Source organism: Ascaphus truei, chromosome 7, assembly GCF_040206685.1.
Source record: "Ascaphus truei isolate aAscTru1 chromosome 7, aAscTru1.hap1, whole genome shotgun sequence".
In the NCBI taxonomy this organism is placed as follows: Eukaryota; Metazoa; Chordata; class Amphibia; order Anura; family Ascaphidae; genus Ascaphus; species Ascaphus truei.
The window spans coordinates 51,886,858-51,906,029 of NC_134489.1; the positions used below are offsets into that span (position 1 = coordinate 51,886,858).

The window sequence follows — 19,172 nt, forward strand, 5'->3', positions numbered from 1 at the left end:
CTCTTTATTAGGAAGATAGAATATGTTGGCTTATGCTTGGTTCTTGTTGCTGCCATTACATATGTGAAAGAGAAGTTTTCAAGGTTTTGCTTTCCCCTTGCAAACTACCACCAGGATTTATTCTAAACACCCTCTGATGGTGCTTAGAACGAAACACATGCTGTATACACATAGGCATGTGTTTTAAATCGAGTATTTCAAAGGTATTACGAGGTGGTACTCTGTCTGGATGTGACAGAGAACGTGTGCATTATGGTCATACTTCAACGATTTGTAGAATAGAGTTGCAATAAAGCAAAGGGAACTGAAATAGTCGTCATAAGTATAGTTAGTAAGAAAAAGGTGACACTGCTCATTTGCATGTAATTTCCCAGAATCCCTAGCTGCAATGGAAGCATTGTATTCTAGGAAACAATGGTGAAAAGAAGGGTTGCTGACCTGTCTGAGACATGTGAATGTGCTCACAAGTGATATTTTTGTTAAGTATTATATTAAAATACAAATAGGGGGTAATTCTGTGCAGTCCAATGCTGGCGTTCAGGCATAACACTGTAATGGGAGTTTTTGACTGAAAACTACCGGAATGGCTGCATAGGCATACTGTATATGGAATAAGAAAAGGGAAAACACCCTGGCAGATAATTGGGGATCTGATTAGATAAAAGAAGCAATCTGGTAGGACCTAGATTTCTAAAGAAAAATGTATGAAGTTTCAGCCATAAAAATGTAATCTAGAAAAAAAACAAACAAAAAAAATACAATTAAATGAATACTAACATTGGTATTGAATTTTATATACCTAAACCTTAGATTGAGCTCAATCAAATACTTGAAAGTGTTACCAAATTATTAATAACAATAAAACTTAAGCCAAGCAACTAAAGTTCCAAAGGATTACAAAGGACTGTTGGAAATAATTGATATTGCGTAATTATGGGAGATTATGATCCAAAATGTCCCGAATACTACTTGGCCTTGCAGTTGATCAGTGCTTGGCACTATGGCCCAGATAAAAGTTAGAAAGGGTTATTACCTTTCTTATTGTATTTGAGTCACTATAAGAATACCCTCCTCCTTGGTTAACGTGTGATCTCAGAAATTGTGCTGATGTTGTGCACCTTTTGGCGATATAAACAACTTTGGTTGATGATATCCACTTTGATAGTGTGTCACCTTCTGAGCGGTATATGCAGGTTACCTTTTATATGGGAGGCTGCGTTATTGCGCTGTTTGATTGAAGATATAATTCTAGCTGGGCTGTTCCTGCGGTTTGTGTAGTGTCTGGTTGGTATACTGGCAAAAGAACACACAGGCTTACCCTGGGGCCATATATATATATTACATTTTTATGACAAACTGCATAAATTTTTCGTTAGAAATCTCGGTCCTACCAGTATTGCTAGTTTTATCTAATCAGATCCCCAATTATGCGCCAGGGTGTTTTCCCTTTTCTTGCACTTTTAAAGGGGGCTGAGATTCCCCCTTTTCACCTACAGTAGCCTGCAGCATAATTCTAATTTCTAAGTATAGTCACTAAGAAATTCACTATAAACACTGTAGTTAATATATTAGCGCCTTCATTCTTTTCCTTTTCATACATGGAATAAGGCCTATCGTCTTAACGTATATCCTGAGATATAAATGTGCATAGAATCCCAAATTACAATTGCATGTACACTTAAACTAATGCTGGGGCTGAGTGTGAATTTCCTGAGAATTTCTGTATTTGGACTAAAGAGGTTTTTTAAACGGACATAATTCTGCTGCCATCTATAAATCCAAGTTTTTGGATGAGTTACTACTGTTGGCACTGCTGCCTGATTATGCCACTAAAACTGAAAAAAAAAACAACTTGAAGATGTTTCCAATTCATACAGGGGGAATCTAAAAATAGTATTCTGTGAAGAGCATATTTATAGCGATGTGTGTTCTGGGACATCATAATCGCTCTTGTTCTGGAAGTGTTGGGTATTCTGCATGGCACTTGGAGATTGTAGTACATAGATGCTTGGACTAAACATACAGTACACTGTAGGCCAGCCAGGGATTCCAGAGGTCTTACAAAGTGGTACTCCATCCAGATGGTTTTCCTCTGCGACCTGACGATTAGAAGTCACAAGTCTGAGAACACGTGCATTATACATGAGCTCTTTTTAGAAACGAGTTGCAGTAATTCTAAAAGGACAGAAATAAATGTCATAAGTATAGTTCTAGATACTGGATAAGATATCTAGATATGATGGTGTTGTGGGAACAAATGAAGGTTGCATGCTGCTGTCACACACGCGCACACACTCCCTGCAAGCTCTTAACCCAACACCCACCACATCATAAATATTTCTGTCACAAGGAGTGTTATTGGGTTTGTGACTACATCCAATATGACTAACTAAATGACCCTTACTTATGAAAAGACATAAATATTTAACTATACAGTATAATTTGTCATATTGGATGTACAGTAGAATTGGGGATTTGTCTTTTGTTATATATCGCTGTTACAACATGGAAGATGGCTTATATAAGTGCCTCTCTCATCCGCAGGATTTATGAAAATTAGGATAGCAAAGTATATGTTTTTTTTTTTTTAATCTTTAGATAAAAATATCAGAGAGAGAATGTATGTATGTTTATTGTTATACCTCTGCCTTGTATTGGGGTCTTTTGTCCCATATTCAAGGCAGGAAAATCTATAGTTCATTGAGCAGGGTTTTATTTACAGGGGATAAAACAAAATGGCAACCAAACAAAATACCTAGCTCCTCTCAGAGCGCTAACTAACACCATTCTAAGTCCCTAAATACCGGCTGGAGGGCTACACCCCTTACTAACAACAATATCAAAACAGTCATACATAGGTAATTGTACCTGATGGCTCCAAGTTCTCCTGACTGGCATAAGGGGGAAAAAGTCCAAGCCTTGTCCCAGGCACATCCTTCTAGGAAGCTTGATTCCCCGTGGCTCACCTTGCTCACATCCAAAGGGTCCTGCAGGTCCCAGGCGCAGGTCCCAGGCACATCCTTCTAGGAAGCTTGATTCCCCGTGGCTCACCTTGCTCACATCCGAAGGGTCCTGCAGGTCCCAGGCACACCCTTCTGGGCAGTCCTGACAGCCTCTTGCCCTGTCTCTCTGCAAGTTATGGAACAGGTAGCCAGACCAACCAGTCTCCCCCCAAAAAAGTTAAAATGTTAAAAAAAAGTTGAATACAGCCAACAGGAGTAACTTAAAAGGGGAAGCACATGAAAGTCTAGAACATACAGGATGGCTGACAGCATGAAGCTTGGTGGACGTCTGCCTTTAGAGTGCACCCCAGAGAGTGAGGAGGCGGAAGAGAAGACTGATCGTATCCTATGCTCCGCACAGATCCCGGTACCACAGATGGCACGAAGAAGGATCCGTAGGATTTCCAACTTGCTGGAAAGCATTGTATTCAATCTGCATAAAGCCCTAGATAGGCGTTTGAGTGCAATAACCGCTTTTTATTACATTTTTTATAAAACTATTCTGCTATGGCATTTCCTGTCTTTCTATAAAAAGGTTTTTATTATTAAACAGCACCTACCAAGAGCTGTATATGATAGACACCAGTAACCTAAGGAAACATCAAAAGTTCCTAGATTCAAGATCCATTTGTTTCTCAAAAAAGAGGACGCCAATGGAAAATCGGATAAAATACACATAGGAATGGAGTTACACTTAACTCCATTCCTCTGTGTATTTGATCCGATTTTCCAACAAGACACACTTTTGTTTTTTTTTCTGGTTCTTTTTCATTTCTCCCTTGGTCCACACGCCAGAGGACTCCTTTTTCTGCACCTTCACATTGAAGGGACTTGGAAACCCCTTTATTGACTCCAGCTGCGGGTTTAGAGAACTTTGAGACAATTCTTTATCTGAAAGATTGGGACTTCCTGACGCATCACCTGCATGTATTTTCTTATTGAACGATTGTCACGCTGCACACACGGGGACTTTTCTGTTATATTCGTGAATCACTATTAGGATTTTGTCGTTTATTGTGTTGGCTAGTGAGTCACCAATGGGTATTAGATGTGATCACTTTTCTTTTTTTCCGACAGCGTTAAGACTGGTGCCTTCAGACAGTGGTCATAGGTATAGGGGTCTTGGAAAGAAAAGTGATTTGAGCAAGTAAGACAGACCTTTGTTACAGGGAGGGAATCTAATTTTCTAGGTCCAGAGGTTTAAGTGATTAAGCTTTAAGGTGAGCCCATGCAGTGGTATATGTAAGAGGGCTTCTCCTGTTTGGAAAAGAGTTAAGTGGAATTGGCTAATCTGTAGCACTGGGTATAAATCGTCCAATTCTGTGAAATGAGAAATTTAAGCACCCGGCCAATCATATGGATGTGTCCAGACTCTAGCCTGTCCAGCCCAAAATGTGACAGTGGGTGGGGCTTTAAATTGGCAGCCGATGTTGGCTACTTCTGGTGAGAATGCAGACTGCCAACCCTACCACAATAGAGCTGAACAAGCCTACCAATGTAGAACAAAGGATGAGACTGCCAAACAGCAGGAATCCAGGTTCGACTGGGGTTGCTGTCCCCAATACAGCATTGGTCAATCAGGGCTGTCTGCAAGCTTTCCCCTCCCCCTTGCTGGCTGCAGAGGGGATGGAAAGCAGAACTGGATGTCAGGTGGTTTAATAAAAGCCCTTCTGGTTAAAATCAAAGGACACTACGGAGTGGCACCGACGCAGGCTACATGGTCAGCTGGTGCCTGGGAAGCACAGCGGGTAACTGGAGCCCTGTGGCTGCCTTCCGTCACCATTTTGCATGAATAGGGCAGCGGGGCATAGTGCGAAGTGAAAATAACTCGCCATAATGCAACAAATAACAGTCGTCACAAATAGAGCTTTCGACCGTTATTCGAAAATATCACGGAGCCGTTTTTGTGTGCGCTGCTGTACTCCATGTGGCCAATGACGCGGTTGATTTGTTTGAATTTCATGGATCTCCATTTCTTTGGGTGCAATTCTTCGCGTTTCTGTGGCAGAGTCAACACGCGGTAATGATGCGCCGTGACATGGGTATTCCGAGGTATACAACGCGTGATATGTTCGAATAACGGCCGCTGCATCTGTATATACAGTACCTACAGTGTAAGAGTCCCCCATTGCAGGTAGCACAATTCCACGCCTACTGTAACTGTGCAATACAATACATTTCTATAGGTGTAGAATAGAACTAACACAATACTATACGACAGCGGTGCGCAAACTGGGGGGTGCGAGGCTGCCTGCGGGGGGCGTGCGGTTTACAGAGGCCCCGTGCGCTTCCTGAAAGCTCTTAAATTAAGTGCCGGGGGAGCTGCAGGGCCTCTGTAAACCTTTACTACCTTGGCTCCTCACGCATCGCGGCGTCAAATGATGCCGCGAGTTCATGTGACGTAACGTTGCTATGGCAATGTGATGTAGGACGCCGGGGTGAGGGGGGGGGGGTGCGCGGGGGTGAGGTGACCGCCGGCAGGGGGGCGCAGGGAAAAAAGTTTGCACCCCCCTGCTATACAGTACCATCAAATACATGACAATGACGAGACCTGGGTTTTTCTCCAGCGAGGAAGAATACAAGGAAACAGATGAAAGAGACTACTTGATATGCATGGCATCCGAAATACAATAAGCACCTCACAATATAATCCAATAAATTGCTAAAGTAGGCCAAAAGGGGTTGCCTAATGCACATTGCCAGGGAATAGGGGCTGAGGCTGAAGGGAGGGGAGCAGCTGTCTGGGATTAAAGTTTTACTGGAGAGTCATGCTGCCTCCTTCCATAACCGTTTGGAAGGTAGCACTTTGGTACAATCATGTTTTGCAGGCTTTGCCACTCAAATATCCTATTCTTAATGAAAGCTGTCTCAAGCACTTCCTTTTTTTATTTATTTTTTCCTACTGCAAACTGAGCTTGTTGGTTACAGACTCCAGACTGTTGTCACACATGGCTGTGAAGTGACCTGAATAAAAAATGCAAATGACCCAGATAACTAGGGATCAGGGTTTTTAAATTAATGTTTTATTTGTGTGAACTCTTCTTGACTTCAATTCCTTTTTTCAGCCGAAGTTAAGTGATTCAGACATGGCTTTATTGGCTTGTTGTTAGAATATTGCTGTTTAAGTTGCCTTCGTCTCTGTGTGCATAAACATGCACTGAAAATTGGGAAATCGGGCACGTTGGGTCTGCAACTGATGTAGAACGTATTTGGAAGCAGAGGCTGTCAATTGCTTCTTCATTACCCGAAGTTGTGCCCCATAAAGCCTTGTGACAACTGTGGTTCAGAAGAGGTTCCGCAGCAGTCTTGGACTTTCCGGCACCAACTCCAGCAGTGGACAAGTGGCTTCCCGTGCTAAATCGGGGCAGGTAGGTGAAATATTATCCAACCCTGTGTGTACAGAGATAATATATTTGTGTCTATTAATATAGTCAGACAAATATACACCATATAATCTGAACAGTTTACATTTTATTTGAATGACTTTTTATTTCTGTATACAGTATATACCTTTAGTACTGTAACTTCAAGCAGCAATTCTACCTAAATGAAAATAAAACATTTTTTATTACAGCATTTGAACTAAGCGGGGGGGGGTGGGAGGGGTTGTGAAGAACTGTGCTACTTTTAGCTCTGGAGACCACCCCACACCACTCGGCTATACTGGTATCTTGGGAACCAGCTCCGGGGACCCTTTGCTTCCAGAGATACCTCAGTATGGTGCCGGTAGCACTGGAGCAAGGGAGCTTATGTGCCTAACGAAATGGCAGCTTTAAATGTCCCACGGCAGGTGGGCTAATAGGGTGCTGTGACGTCATCACTTTCGGCTTCCTATTGGCGTGACCGGGACATTAAAACGCCACCGAGATTCCGGCACCTCGTACAGAGGTATAGTGGTGGGAAAAGTTTGTGAACCCATTAGGATTTTCACATATTTCAAACCTAAAATGTTATTAGATCTTAATCTAAGTCCTATTAATAGATCAAGATAACCTGATCAAATAAATTACACAAAACCTTGATACTTTTTCAACATTTATTTATCCACAAAGGATTCAACATTCAATATCCACACGTGAACAGGTATTTGAACCTTTAGATTCAGTACCTGGTGGCACCTCGTTGAGCAGCAATGACTTCAACTAAGCATTTCCTGTAACTGCTGGTCAGTCTCTCGCATCTGTTGTGAGGAATTTTCGCCCATTCCTCCTTACAGAACTGCTTCAACTCTGTGACATTTGAGGGCTTCCAGCTCCCTTCAGTTCCTGTCACAACATTTGAATGGGGTTTAGGTCTGGACTTTGACTAGGCGAGGGGTAGGCAACCTGCGGCTCTTTCCACACCTACTTGCGGCTCTCTGCAGGTTGCCGATCCCCAGCTGCTGCCTCTCTCCCTCTCTCCCTCTCGCATTTTATTCCCCCACATATGTTGTTGTATGTTAATGCTTATACAGTATTTACCTATTAGTGTGTGTACAGTATGTGTTTGGGGGGGGGGGGTGTAATATTCATGCATGTGTTGTGGCTCTCGGAATATTTTGGAGAAAGACATTTATAAAATGGTTCTTCTCCCTTGAGAGGTTGCAGACCCCTGGACTAGGCCATTCTGGAATGTGAAATTTCTTCTGCAGCCATTCTTTTGTAGATATGCTGGTATGTTTAGAATAAATATCTTGCTGCATGACCCACCTTCGCTTCAGCTCACGGACAAATGGCCTGACATTCTCCTCTAGAATCTTCTCTAGAATACAATGCAGAATTGATGGTTGTGTCAATGATGGCAAGCCATCCAGGTCCTGAGGCAGCAAAACAGCTGCAAGTGTGTGCACGCCCGCACTCCCATCGCGTCAGAGTCCATTGCCCATTGCCACTATGAGGGGGCGTACTCTGACGCGATGGGAGTACGTGCGGGCATGCACGCGCACACTTGCGGTACGCGCGCAGACGCGGGTAACCCCACAGTCGCGGGTAACCCCACAGTCGCGTCATACGAGGGGCCGGTTGTGACGTGAAATTTTGATTGTGTTTAGGTTTACACTGGATATATAAGGAGGGTCTAGAGCACTACTGTATTATACTCCTTGTTAAAGGACCGCAGGTCCGAAACGCGTAGGAGGGCGGCACTACTCCTGTGAGTGATGTTATTTTGATCAATAAATACATATATTTTTTAACCACCTGACTGCCTGGCAGTGCGCTACTGTTTCTACTTTTTCTCTACATTAAATCCGTCAGGGAAGGATTATACATATTACTCACACCCACATGATAGCTATTCCAGGATAGATTATTTTTTTATAGATCAAACTAACGCCAGTAAAATAAGGAAAGTTAATATTGGCAATATTACGTGGTCAGATTACGGTCCAGTAATTTTGGAAATTGACTTGGAGGTGGGTCTTATGCAGAAAGGTGAGTGGAAATGGAGACTGAAGGAGTCTTTACTGAAAAATAATAATGTGATATTAGTAAATGAGGATGCTCTTTAAAACTATTTCGCAGAAAATTATGTAGGAAATATGTCCCCGGCAATATTGTGGGAGGCTCATAAGTGTTATAAGGGGAGTGTTTATTCAACAAGCCTCTCCTAGGAAAGAGAAAAATAAATTCTAGAATTAGGCAAACTAATCTAAGACCTTGAAATAAAACATAAGAGGGCAGCTGATAAGGAGATACTAGCAGAACTGATAACAGCCATAGGATAATGTATATGTTAGCAACTCAAAAAATAGAAACGTCTCTGATTTGGCTTAAACATAAGTATTATGAGAAAGGTAATAAGATGGATAGGTAGCTGGCCAACCAGTTAAAACAGGAACAGAGGTAATTTAATATCAGTAAAATTCGGAAACAGGATGGAGTAGTGTCACAAGACCCAAAAGTTATTAAAGAGGAGTTCAGGCTATTCTACGGGAAGGTATATAATGTATAAGCTATGCAGAATAGGAAAATAGAGCATATAGAGGCAGTTATAGAAATATTTATGAAGGATATTCAAACTAAAACAATTACACCCGAGGCGAGAGCTAAACTGGATGCGATTATAACGTGGGATGAGATAGAAAAAGTAACAAAAGACCTGCTCAATGGAAAAAGCCCGAGGCCTGATAGTCTGCCGCATACATATTATAAGATCGTTGCTAACCCCCTGATCGTATATATTCAATTTATGTTTAACACTTTGAGAGATACGGGAAACTTGTCCCAGTATATGTCAGAAGCTCATATAACAGTTATCCCAAACCAGGCAAGGACAAACTAAACTGAGCAGGTTACCGTCCAATATCACTCATAAATGTAAACGTCAAAATTCTCGCCAAACTATTAGCAAATAGACTTAATGAATATCTACCGGAACTGGTAAAGAGGGATCAAACCGGATTTATACCAAAAAGAGATCCCAAAGATAACACTAGGCGAATTATAAATATATTGAATCAGGTTAATAAAAAACAGACTCCAACAATGATACTGTCTATAGACGCAGAAAAGGCATTTGATAGAGTGCAGTGGAATTTTATGTTTAAGATGCTGGAGCGTGACATGTTTAGACAGTATGTAAAGGCACTATATAGTAACCCATCGGCAAAGGTCAAGGTAAATGGACAGGTCTCAAACTCATTTAAAATACTTAATGGTACGAGACAGGGGTGCCTGTTGTCCCCATTGATTTTCGCCCTAATAATGGAGCCGTTAGCAGAATCAATAAAGAATTGTCCATATATTACAGGAGTTAAAATAGGTGAGAAAGAACATAAGATCGCATTATATGCAGATGATATTCTTCTGATAATAACTAACCCACTGGTCTTGCCACCAAATATAATGGGTGTTTTGGGTAGATATAGCTTGGCATCTAATTTCAAAATGAACCTAATAAAAACAGAGGCTCTTAATATAAATCTGTCAGCAGAATTGTCGGCCCAAATAAAAGAAAATTTCCATTTCAAATAGAAGAATAGAAGTATAAAATATTTGGGTACAAATATAAGCCAAGAGTAGAGGATCTGTTCCAGGCAAATTACACCCCATTAGCAAAAGTAATAGAAAATGATTTAAAGAGATGGAATAAGAATAGTATCACGTGGATAGGTAGAGTTAACTGTATTAAAATGAAAATACTGCTGAGACTTATGTATCTGTCCCAGACTATCCCCGTGAAAGTCCCCATGCAGTACATTGCTACGCTCCAAAGTCAAATTAATACATTTATTTGGGAATTTAAAAAAACAAGAACCAATATTAAAACACTGCAAAGGCATAAATCCCAAGGTGGACTTGATCTGCCGAATATCAACAAGTATTATCTTGCGACACAAGTGAATGCTCTTTTTGAATGGTTTCACTTTACTAAAAATAAATTTATGGTGGAAATTGAAAACAATTACTGCAAAAATATAGACGCAAATAAGACGCCATGGCTCAGGAAGATAGATCGACCTAAAGATCTTTTATGAACACCCTAGTATCGGTGCAGCTCTATGCGCATGGGATGAAATATCCAAGGATGAGAGGGTTTGTACGTTCCCATCCCCTCTCACCCCAATATGTGGGAACCCCGACTTTCCCTCAGGGTTGGACTCCAGAATATTTAAAAAGTTGAGCCGAGTGGGTGTAATTAGACTAGGAGATCTGATGGAAATGGGAGAAATTAGAGGCTTTAAATATTTTCCAGACCAGTTTGATTTTAAAGAAGGGGAAAGATGGCAATATATGCAAATCTTTCACTATATGAACACACAAAAATAAATTAAAAAAACACGTTGAGGATGTTGAATTCTTTTGAAAGGGTGCTGGTATTGTTGGGTGCAGGGGGGCAGAATATATTGTATATCTACAGAACAATATTGGAAATCAAAGCTGAATCTAAGCCAGGATTTGTATTAGCTTGGGAAAAGGAGTTGGGTAAGGAATATTCTGCACTCGAATGGACACAAATGTGGAGTAATGACAGCTCTTCCTCAATGTCAACGAATATCTTAGAAAATGCATATAAAATAATGTATAGGTGGTATTATACACCACAAAACCTGAACGAATGTTATCCAGGAACGTCTAATAAGTGCTGGAGAGGGTGTGGGGAGGTGGGTACAATGCTTCATATCTGGTGGAAGTGTAAGAAAATAAAGTGTTTTTGGGATGTGATAATGGAGCAGATTTTCAATATTACCAAGATTAGAATCCCAAAAGATCCGAGTATTTGAATGCTAAACAGGGAAGGGGCACATAATTAGGAAATCCCTATTAATACATATGCCGAATGCAGCAAGATGTACTATCGCTGCCAACTGGAAAAAGCTGGATGCGCCCACCATGGGACAATGGGAGTCGAGAATATGGGAGGTTATGAGGATGGAACAACTCTCGTGTATAACCACTGATACAAGGTTAAAATTTGAGCTTCTCTGGCGGCCATGGTCAGAGTTCACTGGTAATAGAATATCATAAAAAGATGTGAGAAAGGAATCATCTGCCAAAATGGGAATAATAAAGGACAATTGGGATTATTAAACACGGGCTTGACTTGTTTTAGATATTATTTTAATCGAATTTTTTTTTCATGATTGTCTCTATTTATTATTTAAACTGTCAGTGTGTGATAAGTGTAATCTAATATGTTTTTTGTGTGTGTTGTGTTGTATTGTACTGTAATGTACTGTTTCGTAGTGTATGTTCATTGTTATAAAAATGTGGATAATAAATAAAGAATTAAAAAAAAAAATCAGAAACAACTTCTGTGTTCTCTGTGAGGTAGATTTCATTTCCATTAGTAAAAACATCTTAAGTTTTATTGTAATTTGATATACATTGCAAAGAGGGACTGCAGTCCCAAACAATTTGTAGTGACCTGAACAGCAGACCCTTGTATCTGAAACGAGTGCATCGGCTGGGGAAGTATGAGCTCCCTAGAACAAGTGACCACTAGGCTAAATGCAAGACCCCCATTTGAAGGAGATACCCATGATTGAAGAAATATGTGACCTCTGGTTGAGAAAGAGACCTCTAATTTTGAAAACATGGGAACCCAGGAAAAAGAGACTGTCAGATTGAGGAAGAGACCTGCATGAGGTAATATGAAACCTCCAGTGTTCGCACACCTGGCAAATTAAATTGAAAAAAATATTGTATGATCGCCACAGAATTCGGTTCATCCCCTTACAATATATGTACTCTGTAACATTTCATATTAACACTCCCCAATCGCAAACTGGTGCCACGGAGCAAAAATTGGAGCAAAGTGCCTTGACACATTTGGTATCTATCAGAGTTTTCCAGTTGTAAAACGTGCACCATGTTTGTTAAAGAAAATTAATCTCATTGAAAGCAATTGGGGGGTTTGTATTTGATAAATCTAGAACAATTATTTTGCATGGAATTTTACCCGACTTTTGGTCACAAACATTAGTGTATAGCCCCAATTGACTAAAAAAACTGCAATATGATTTGGTGGGGGGGCTCTCCCCCTTAGGCAAAAATGAGAGTTGGACCGTTACATTGCTCATCCTTCTCATTCATTGACTTGCTTGTAACCTTTAATATTAAGCGAAGATGCCAAGAAATTGAAGGGATATATCTGGGGTAGTACCAGTTCAGTCCTGTTCTGGGACACCCTTTTTTAATTTAGTCTAAAATAAATACACGGATGATGTGATAACTATTATTCAATATTCTTTCCAACGCACAAAAGGTTAATTTGCATTAGAAGTTGCATCTTAATACGTGTTTTTGTTATATTGGGCTCAGGCCATAATGACCCGGCCTGTTTTCTGTGCGCATGTCTAAAAGGGGGGTTATCATAGTGTGACCTGGTATGGGATTGTGGGGTTTACTTCCACTGTCAACAAGGGTTGTGTGTCTATGGTTTTAACCAGGACATTTTGAAGGGACTTTAAGGGGATTCCAATATGCGCTGGAAACAGCATGAGGGTGGGTACCAAGACAAAATGCCCAGGCCCTTACACATTTACTAAATATGAAATATTGGGCATAGGACACCGTTCACAAGAATGTGAAATAGATATTTGAAAAGTGAATTCAGCTGTTTAAATTAATACCAAATATGACCGGTTGGTCTGTTACATACCAGATACATATTTCACCCTCAAAGATTAAAGTTACCCCTATCAAGATGGGTGTCCACACATGTATTTTAATTCTACAAATGCAGCGGTGAAGGTGGCATCATTCTAGGAAATACGGGGAAAGCGTTATAAGACATGTTACATACTGTGAGGCATTTTCAATAATAAAATTTTTTTTAAATGTTGCCGTCGTATCACAGGACATGGATGAGGAGGAGTTAATGACAACCCCACAAAAGGTGGAGCTCATCTTTGTGACAGAGGCAAAGTTAGGATAAAAGCCCTTCCTTTGTATTCTGAAACTATAATTCTATATACAGCGGTGTTTTATTCCAAACACGTGGATTCTCTGATTTTTGTATTTCAAACCCTCTTTGAATGGACCTGATATTGTTATGCAGTAATGTATGTTAGTCTTTCTGTTTAATGTACATCCCTGTTTATTTCTTAAAACTCTGCATTTACTATATTGTATGTTATCTTTTTTTCTCTGTAACAAAGCTACTATTTTGTATATTAAATCTCTAATGTAAGTTGCTTTAAGTACTGTCTGTGAGTTCTAAATGAATCTTTTTGAAGCAATGTAACCACATTTTAGGACACGTCTTGATACAGTACATTGGGTTTTGTGTTAATTACATATTTTTTTATTGGTAAACAGAGGCCAAGAACTCTGCAAGTAATACTTGAAACAGTTTTTCGTGGTGGCAGCAAATTGAAGTGTAGTGTGGCTTAGGGGGCGATGTTACTAATTTTAGGGACCCTGCAGGGAGATGAGTGAGTCGGCTGGATGTATTAACCCTTGTCGCATATACAAGTCACATGATCACAGGTGTGCTGTTCGTGACAGATGGGTTCTACTCTTTCAGGGCAACAGGCCTGTATCTGGCAGCTGTAGCATAACAGGGCTGTTTGTAAAGGAAAAATAGGGGACAATGCCAGCCAAGAGAGAAAGTGTATGTATAACAGTGCAAGGCCATCATAACAAACACATCATTATTCAACCTTTGTCCTTTGCATTTGGATGTGGAGGTCAAATGTTGAAATTCTCTTCCGGAGCCTTGGTAAAAACAAGCCTGTTAATTGTTGACTGTGAATAGACGAATACATTTGAGAAAAATAAATGGCAACTAAAATTTGGTCCTAGATTAACTCCATTTCAGATTACAAGACTAAAATTCTGCATGCTAACTGACGTTTAAAAAAAGATACCAGAAGTCCAAACGTGTATGCCATACTGTACAAGTTATATGGCTTGCCCTAGTTAAAGTCTTAGAAACCTCTATTTGGCTGTATGCGTTCTGCAAGTAGTAAAATATATGCTACTTTTGGCATTTTTTATGTTAAACCCAGGTATATTTTGTTTGTCTGGAGCACCCACCTCATTTTGTATATCTGTTTGCAGATGAATTTAGCATCTTATTTTTTTGTCTTCTGTTCTCCTTAACAGGCACTTACAAAAATGTCTCCAACATCATTAAAAATTACCTTTAGGCAGCTCAATGAAGGTTCCTCAATGACATTACAAGAGGTATTAACTATGGAATACAGACTGAGCCAGGCTTGCATGGTAAGATTGTGTTGGTTTGACTTAAAGCATTGACTTGGTATGCCAGGTGTGTTGTATTTAAAGCTTCATAGTTTAACTGGGAAAATGTAAATCCCTTTTAAATGGAATATACTGCAATTTTAATTCTGTATATCAATATTTTTCCACATGCCCAATGCTCTATTGTCTATATATCATCTTCATTTTTATATCTACTAGTTCATAGGTTCTCAAGCCTTTTCCTGATCAGGGGTCACTTCAATGCTAATAACAATGTGGAGGACCACCATCCTTAGCTCTGTTCATCAATATATTTTGTATTGCCATATAACATACAGTGCGTTTTAAACAATACTATAGCTAAAAATAAGTCTTTAGTAGTGCTAGAAAATATGCAGGCTGCAGGAGAGGGCTGCCTGACACAATTTTTGGAAGGTTTCAGGGACAACCACTAAAATCATTGTTGACCAGGGACCACAATTTGAAGTACTGTAGTACAGTGGTTCTCAGTACTAGTAGCCATATTTGGAACAGTATTGTATAGATGGGTTGTAGGTTGTGATGCTTCGTAAAGTCTGTACTGCAGGTATGGCCAACTCAAAGTCCTCAAGGGCCACCAACCGGTCAGGTTTTCAGGATATCCCTGCTTCAGCACAGGTGGCTCAGTCTATGATTGAGCCATCTGTGCTGAAGCAGGGATATCCTGAAAACCTGACCCGTTGGTGGCCCTTGAGGACTGACATTGGCCACCCCTGCTCTACTGCAACACACTGGTTGTACACATAAAGAGACAAGTGAGGTTTCAAAAACTCTCTACGCTCAAATTTGTGGGGAACTTTCACGGTGGTCCATTACAGTATTATCAAGATCCTAAAACAGGATTTGTATTTGTAATCGGTATGAAGCTGAAGCATGTTAATTTCCGATCCACAGGACCCCTGCTTTCCAAGATACCTGCTTCCGTGGGTGCTGCCCCTGCTCCATGATTCTTAAATCTTTAGCGGTACACGAGCCAATAGAAAGTCCTGACGGATGACTTTGCTGCTTCATATTGGTTCTTGAGCCGCGGGAGATTTAAAGCTCCATATTTTTACCCAGCTGGGGATGCTTCCTGGGGCACCTTCGGAGGCAAGTATCTCAGGAAGCAAGGGGTCCCCAAAGCTGAAATTAACATATTTCAGCTTCGGAGACCCCATGCTTTCCACCTAGAAGGGGGAAAAAACACTTGAGGTGGCAGAACCACACCTTTTTAAAGGGGAGTCAAAGAGGTAGATTTGAGGGGAAGGTTGAGGTCATCCAGAAAGAGTGTATAGCGAGAGCAGAGGAGCGATCCCACAAGACTCCTGAGGCACAAGGGGAGAAGCAACTGGTGTAAGATGCTAAAGGAGCTGGAGCATCTTGTTTTTTGTAATGCTGTGCTTTACAGAAATCCAGTGTTGTTGTTGTTGTTGTTTTTTTGCATAGCAATCCTAACTTTGGTTTTTTTATTCTTGCAGAGAGGACATGATTTTTATGAAGGTGTAAGGGCAGGTAAGGGAACAAATGTGATTACATTTAGGCTTTGTGAGAACCAATACTAGTATTTTAAAAGTGAAACACTGTCAATAGGACAGGGTCCCTCGGCACAATGGTGGGTACAATCCCAGGACATTCCATTGGGGTTCAAACCATTAATCAGGTACAGTAGATAGAGCCAAAGTAAAGATTTCTGCAAGACAAATTGTTGTGACACAATAGAGCAATAATTCCATTACTGTAAGCATTGAGTAGCAGTTAGAAAAACGGTAATGGATTAATTCAGTTTGCTCTTAACATTTAATCAATGTTTATGCAATTAGTTATCACTACTAATACTCGATCTTCTTTTGAGGGATTAGTATCTATGTCCAATGTAGATTTCTGCCACTTGAATGATTTATTAGCTTTTACATGGACACATAGGTAGAACCATTAAAGAAGATCTGAATGTCAAAAGAAACAAAATATCTAACCGCTAAAGTGCTGAAGAAATTAGCAACACATTACAAGGTATTCAAACAGACCTATAATGTGTTTGACCCTTTTTGAGTGTGTGTGTGTGTGTGTTAGGCTGCGCTTATAGTGACGGCGACAGCGATGCAACGTCACATCAAAACAAATGCATTGCCGCCGTTGCGTGCGCTTCTAGTAAGTGCTGCGCGACGGAGCGATGGCAGTCATCTCAATTTTATTTTTCCAGCGACCGCAGCCTGACGTCACCATCGCCGGCACTATAAGCGTAGCCTTAGATGGCGGAGATACTCATCCTACAGGTTACATACATAGTTACATAGTAGATGAGGTTGAAAAAAGACATGCGCTCATCAAGTTCAACCTATGCTAAATTTAGAGAACAGATACTTTCTCCTACAGTACAGTATATCACTACTTACTTATTGATCCAGAGGAATGCATACAAAAAACACCAGTGAAATATCATCCAATGATATTTCATAAGGGGAAAAATAAATTCCTTCCTGACTCCAAGAATTGGTGGATTACTCCCTGGATAAACATCCTTCCCATGTTTACTTATTTGGGTATATTTGTAGGTACAGTATATTGATCCAGGGGAAGGAAAACAAAAATCCCAGTGAAATATCCTATTACAGTATGTCTCATAAGGGTGGAAATTCCTTCGTAACTCCAGTAACAGATATAGATATATTTACATTTGACCCAAACCAAATTGGAAAAAGAAGACGTGGCACTGCAATGATGGTAGATAAAATTATTGTATTGGCACGAGCATAAACAGGTTTATGGTTGTTCCAATACAATAATTTTGACGACCATCATTGCAGTGCCACGTCTTCTTTTTCCAATTTGGTTTGGGTGAAATGTAAATATATATCTATATCAAGACCAGGAAGAATACTGCCAATTATATGTTTATATTACTACACTATGAGTGGTTGTGCGCTCTCTTCTTTTTTTCCTTTTTCTATATCTATATCTGTTATTGGAGTCAGGAAGGAATTCCCCCCCTTATGAGACATACTGTAATAGGATGTTTCATTTTTCCAATATGGTTTGGGTTAAATATTTTTATATTTTATTATTATTCGTACAGTTGCTCTTTTATGATAGTTGCTATACATACATACCAGTGAATAATTCCTGTATGGAGTTTCTACTTGATCCCAAAAACAAATGTGCCATAACTCAAAAGAAATGGTGCTGGAACACATTTACTCTGAGTTCCCCCACAAATATATACAGCTCAACCCCGTTATAGCGCGATCCGCTACAACGCGATTTATCCCGATTTATAAACATCTCCAGGGTTTAAAAAAAAAAAAATAACATTCAATGCTTTATTAACTTACCCGGCATCTGCAGCTCTCTCCTCTCTGCAGCTCTCTCCTCTCCCTGCTTTATCAGGCTGTGTCCACGTGCGCGGCTTTCAATTTGACTTTCGAGCGCAGAGGCCATTTCACGATCCCGGTTATAATGCGGTCTCATTATGTGTACCCCAAGCACCATGTTATTACGGGGTTCAGCTGTATATATATATATATATATATATATATATATATATTTCTTTTATGCATGTTATCTAAAAAAATATGGTCTGGCAGGATTGCGGCAATAGTCTTGAAAACTACTAGTCTATGCTTCAAATTATAATTTTTTTCATCACATAATGTAAAGTCAAAGGATTTTTGTATGAATTATGTGTTACTTTTAATCTGACAGTGCTTATTGACCGTGACCAGAGTCCAAAGTGGAAGCCGGAGCGATTAGAAGAAGTAACAGATGACTATCTGGACAATTGTTTCAAGTCCCTTGGAAGCAGTGACCTCAAGTTGTAATTTAATTAGACAACGACCTCTCTCGTGCACATCATCTTTGGTTACAGCACTGGGTTTAACTCGTGAGATGGGCACTCTTCATGCTGTGATCTATCAGATGGTGATGGTCCTATCGGGACTCAGTCCTCCTATTCTTATTATTTTGCATAAGTGTGACATACCCAGAACTTTTAGAAATGCAGCCCTCTGATTGGCACATACTGTTGCCCTGAATTCACTGAAAAGAAATTGCAAACTGACCCACCATGTTTCAAACACATTTTGCCTTTCTTTTTAGAATGCCTAATTTCTATAAATGAAGAGGGTTCACATCTCCCTTTTATGTGATGATGGCGTTTGATAGGATTGTTAGAAGCCAGAACCCACTATTTTTAGAATACTGTCGAAACACCGAAAGTTAAAATACAGTACTACTATTAACATATGACTGTATACTTAAAGTCCCAATAAAAATATTTAAATTCAGTTTTATTTGTTTATTTTATTTCATGTATTTTGCTAACCCATGCTGAACACTTAAGCAATGATCTACAATTTCACATTTTGTCAACGCTTGTCAACAGGCAACGCCATTTGCCTGTCCCAATTTGAACTAGTGTATTCTCTTGTTGTACATTGAAAGGCTAGCCCATGTACCCATATATACTGTAGCATATACCCACATCTATATAACCAGTATAATATATGTACTGTAAGTAAATGTTTCT

At 40.0% G+C, this 19,172-nt stretch overlaps 1 protein-coding gene across 1 annotated transcript in view; it reads left to right on the forward strand.

The window, feature by feature from the left end:
- The window catches only part of HIBCH (3-hydroxyisobutyryl-CoA hydrolase), a 99,015-nt gene extending 80,085 nt beyond the window's left edge, over positions 1-18,930 (forward strand). Inside the window, exons 12-14 of the mRNA XM_075608371.1 lie at positions 14,534-14,653; positions 16,129-16,162; positions 18,350-18,930. Of these exons, the coding sequence (XP_075464486.1) occupies positions 14,534-14,653; positions 16,129-16,162; positions 18,350-18,465 (270 nt within the window). The 3' untranslated portion in view covers positions 18,466-18,930. The remainder of the gene's footprint in view (positions 1-14,533; positions 14,654-16,128; positions 16,163-18,349) is intronic.
- Positions 18,931-19,172: the final 242 nt, after the last annotated feature.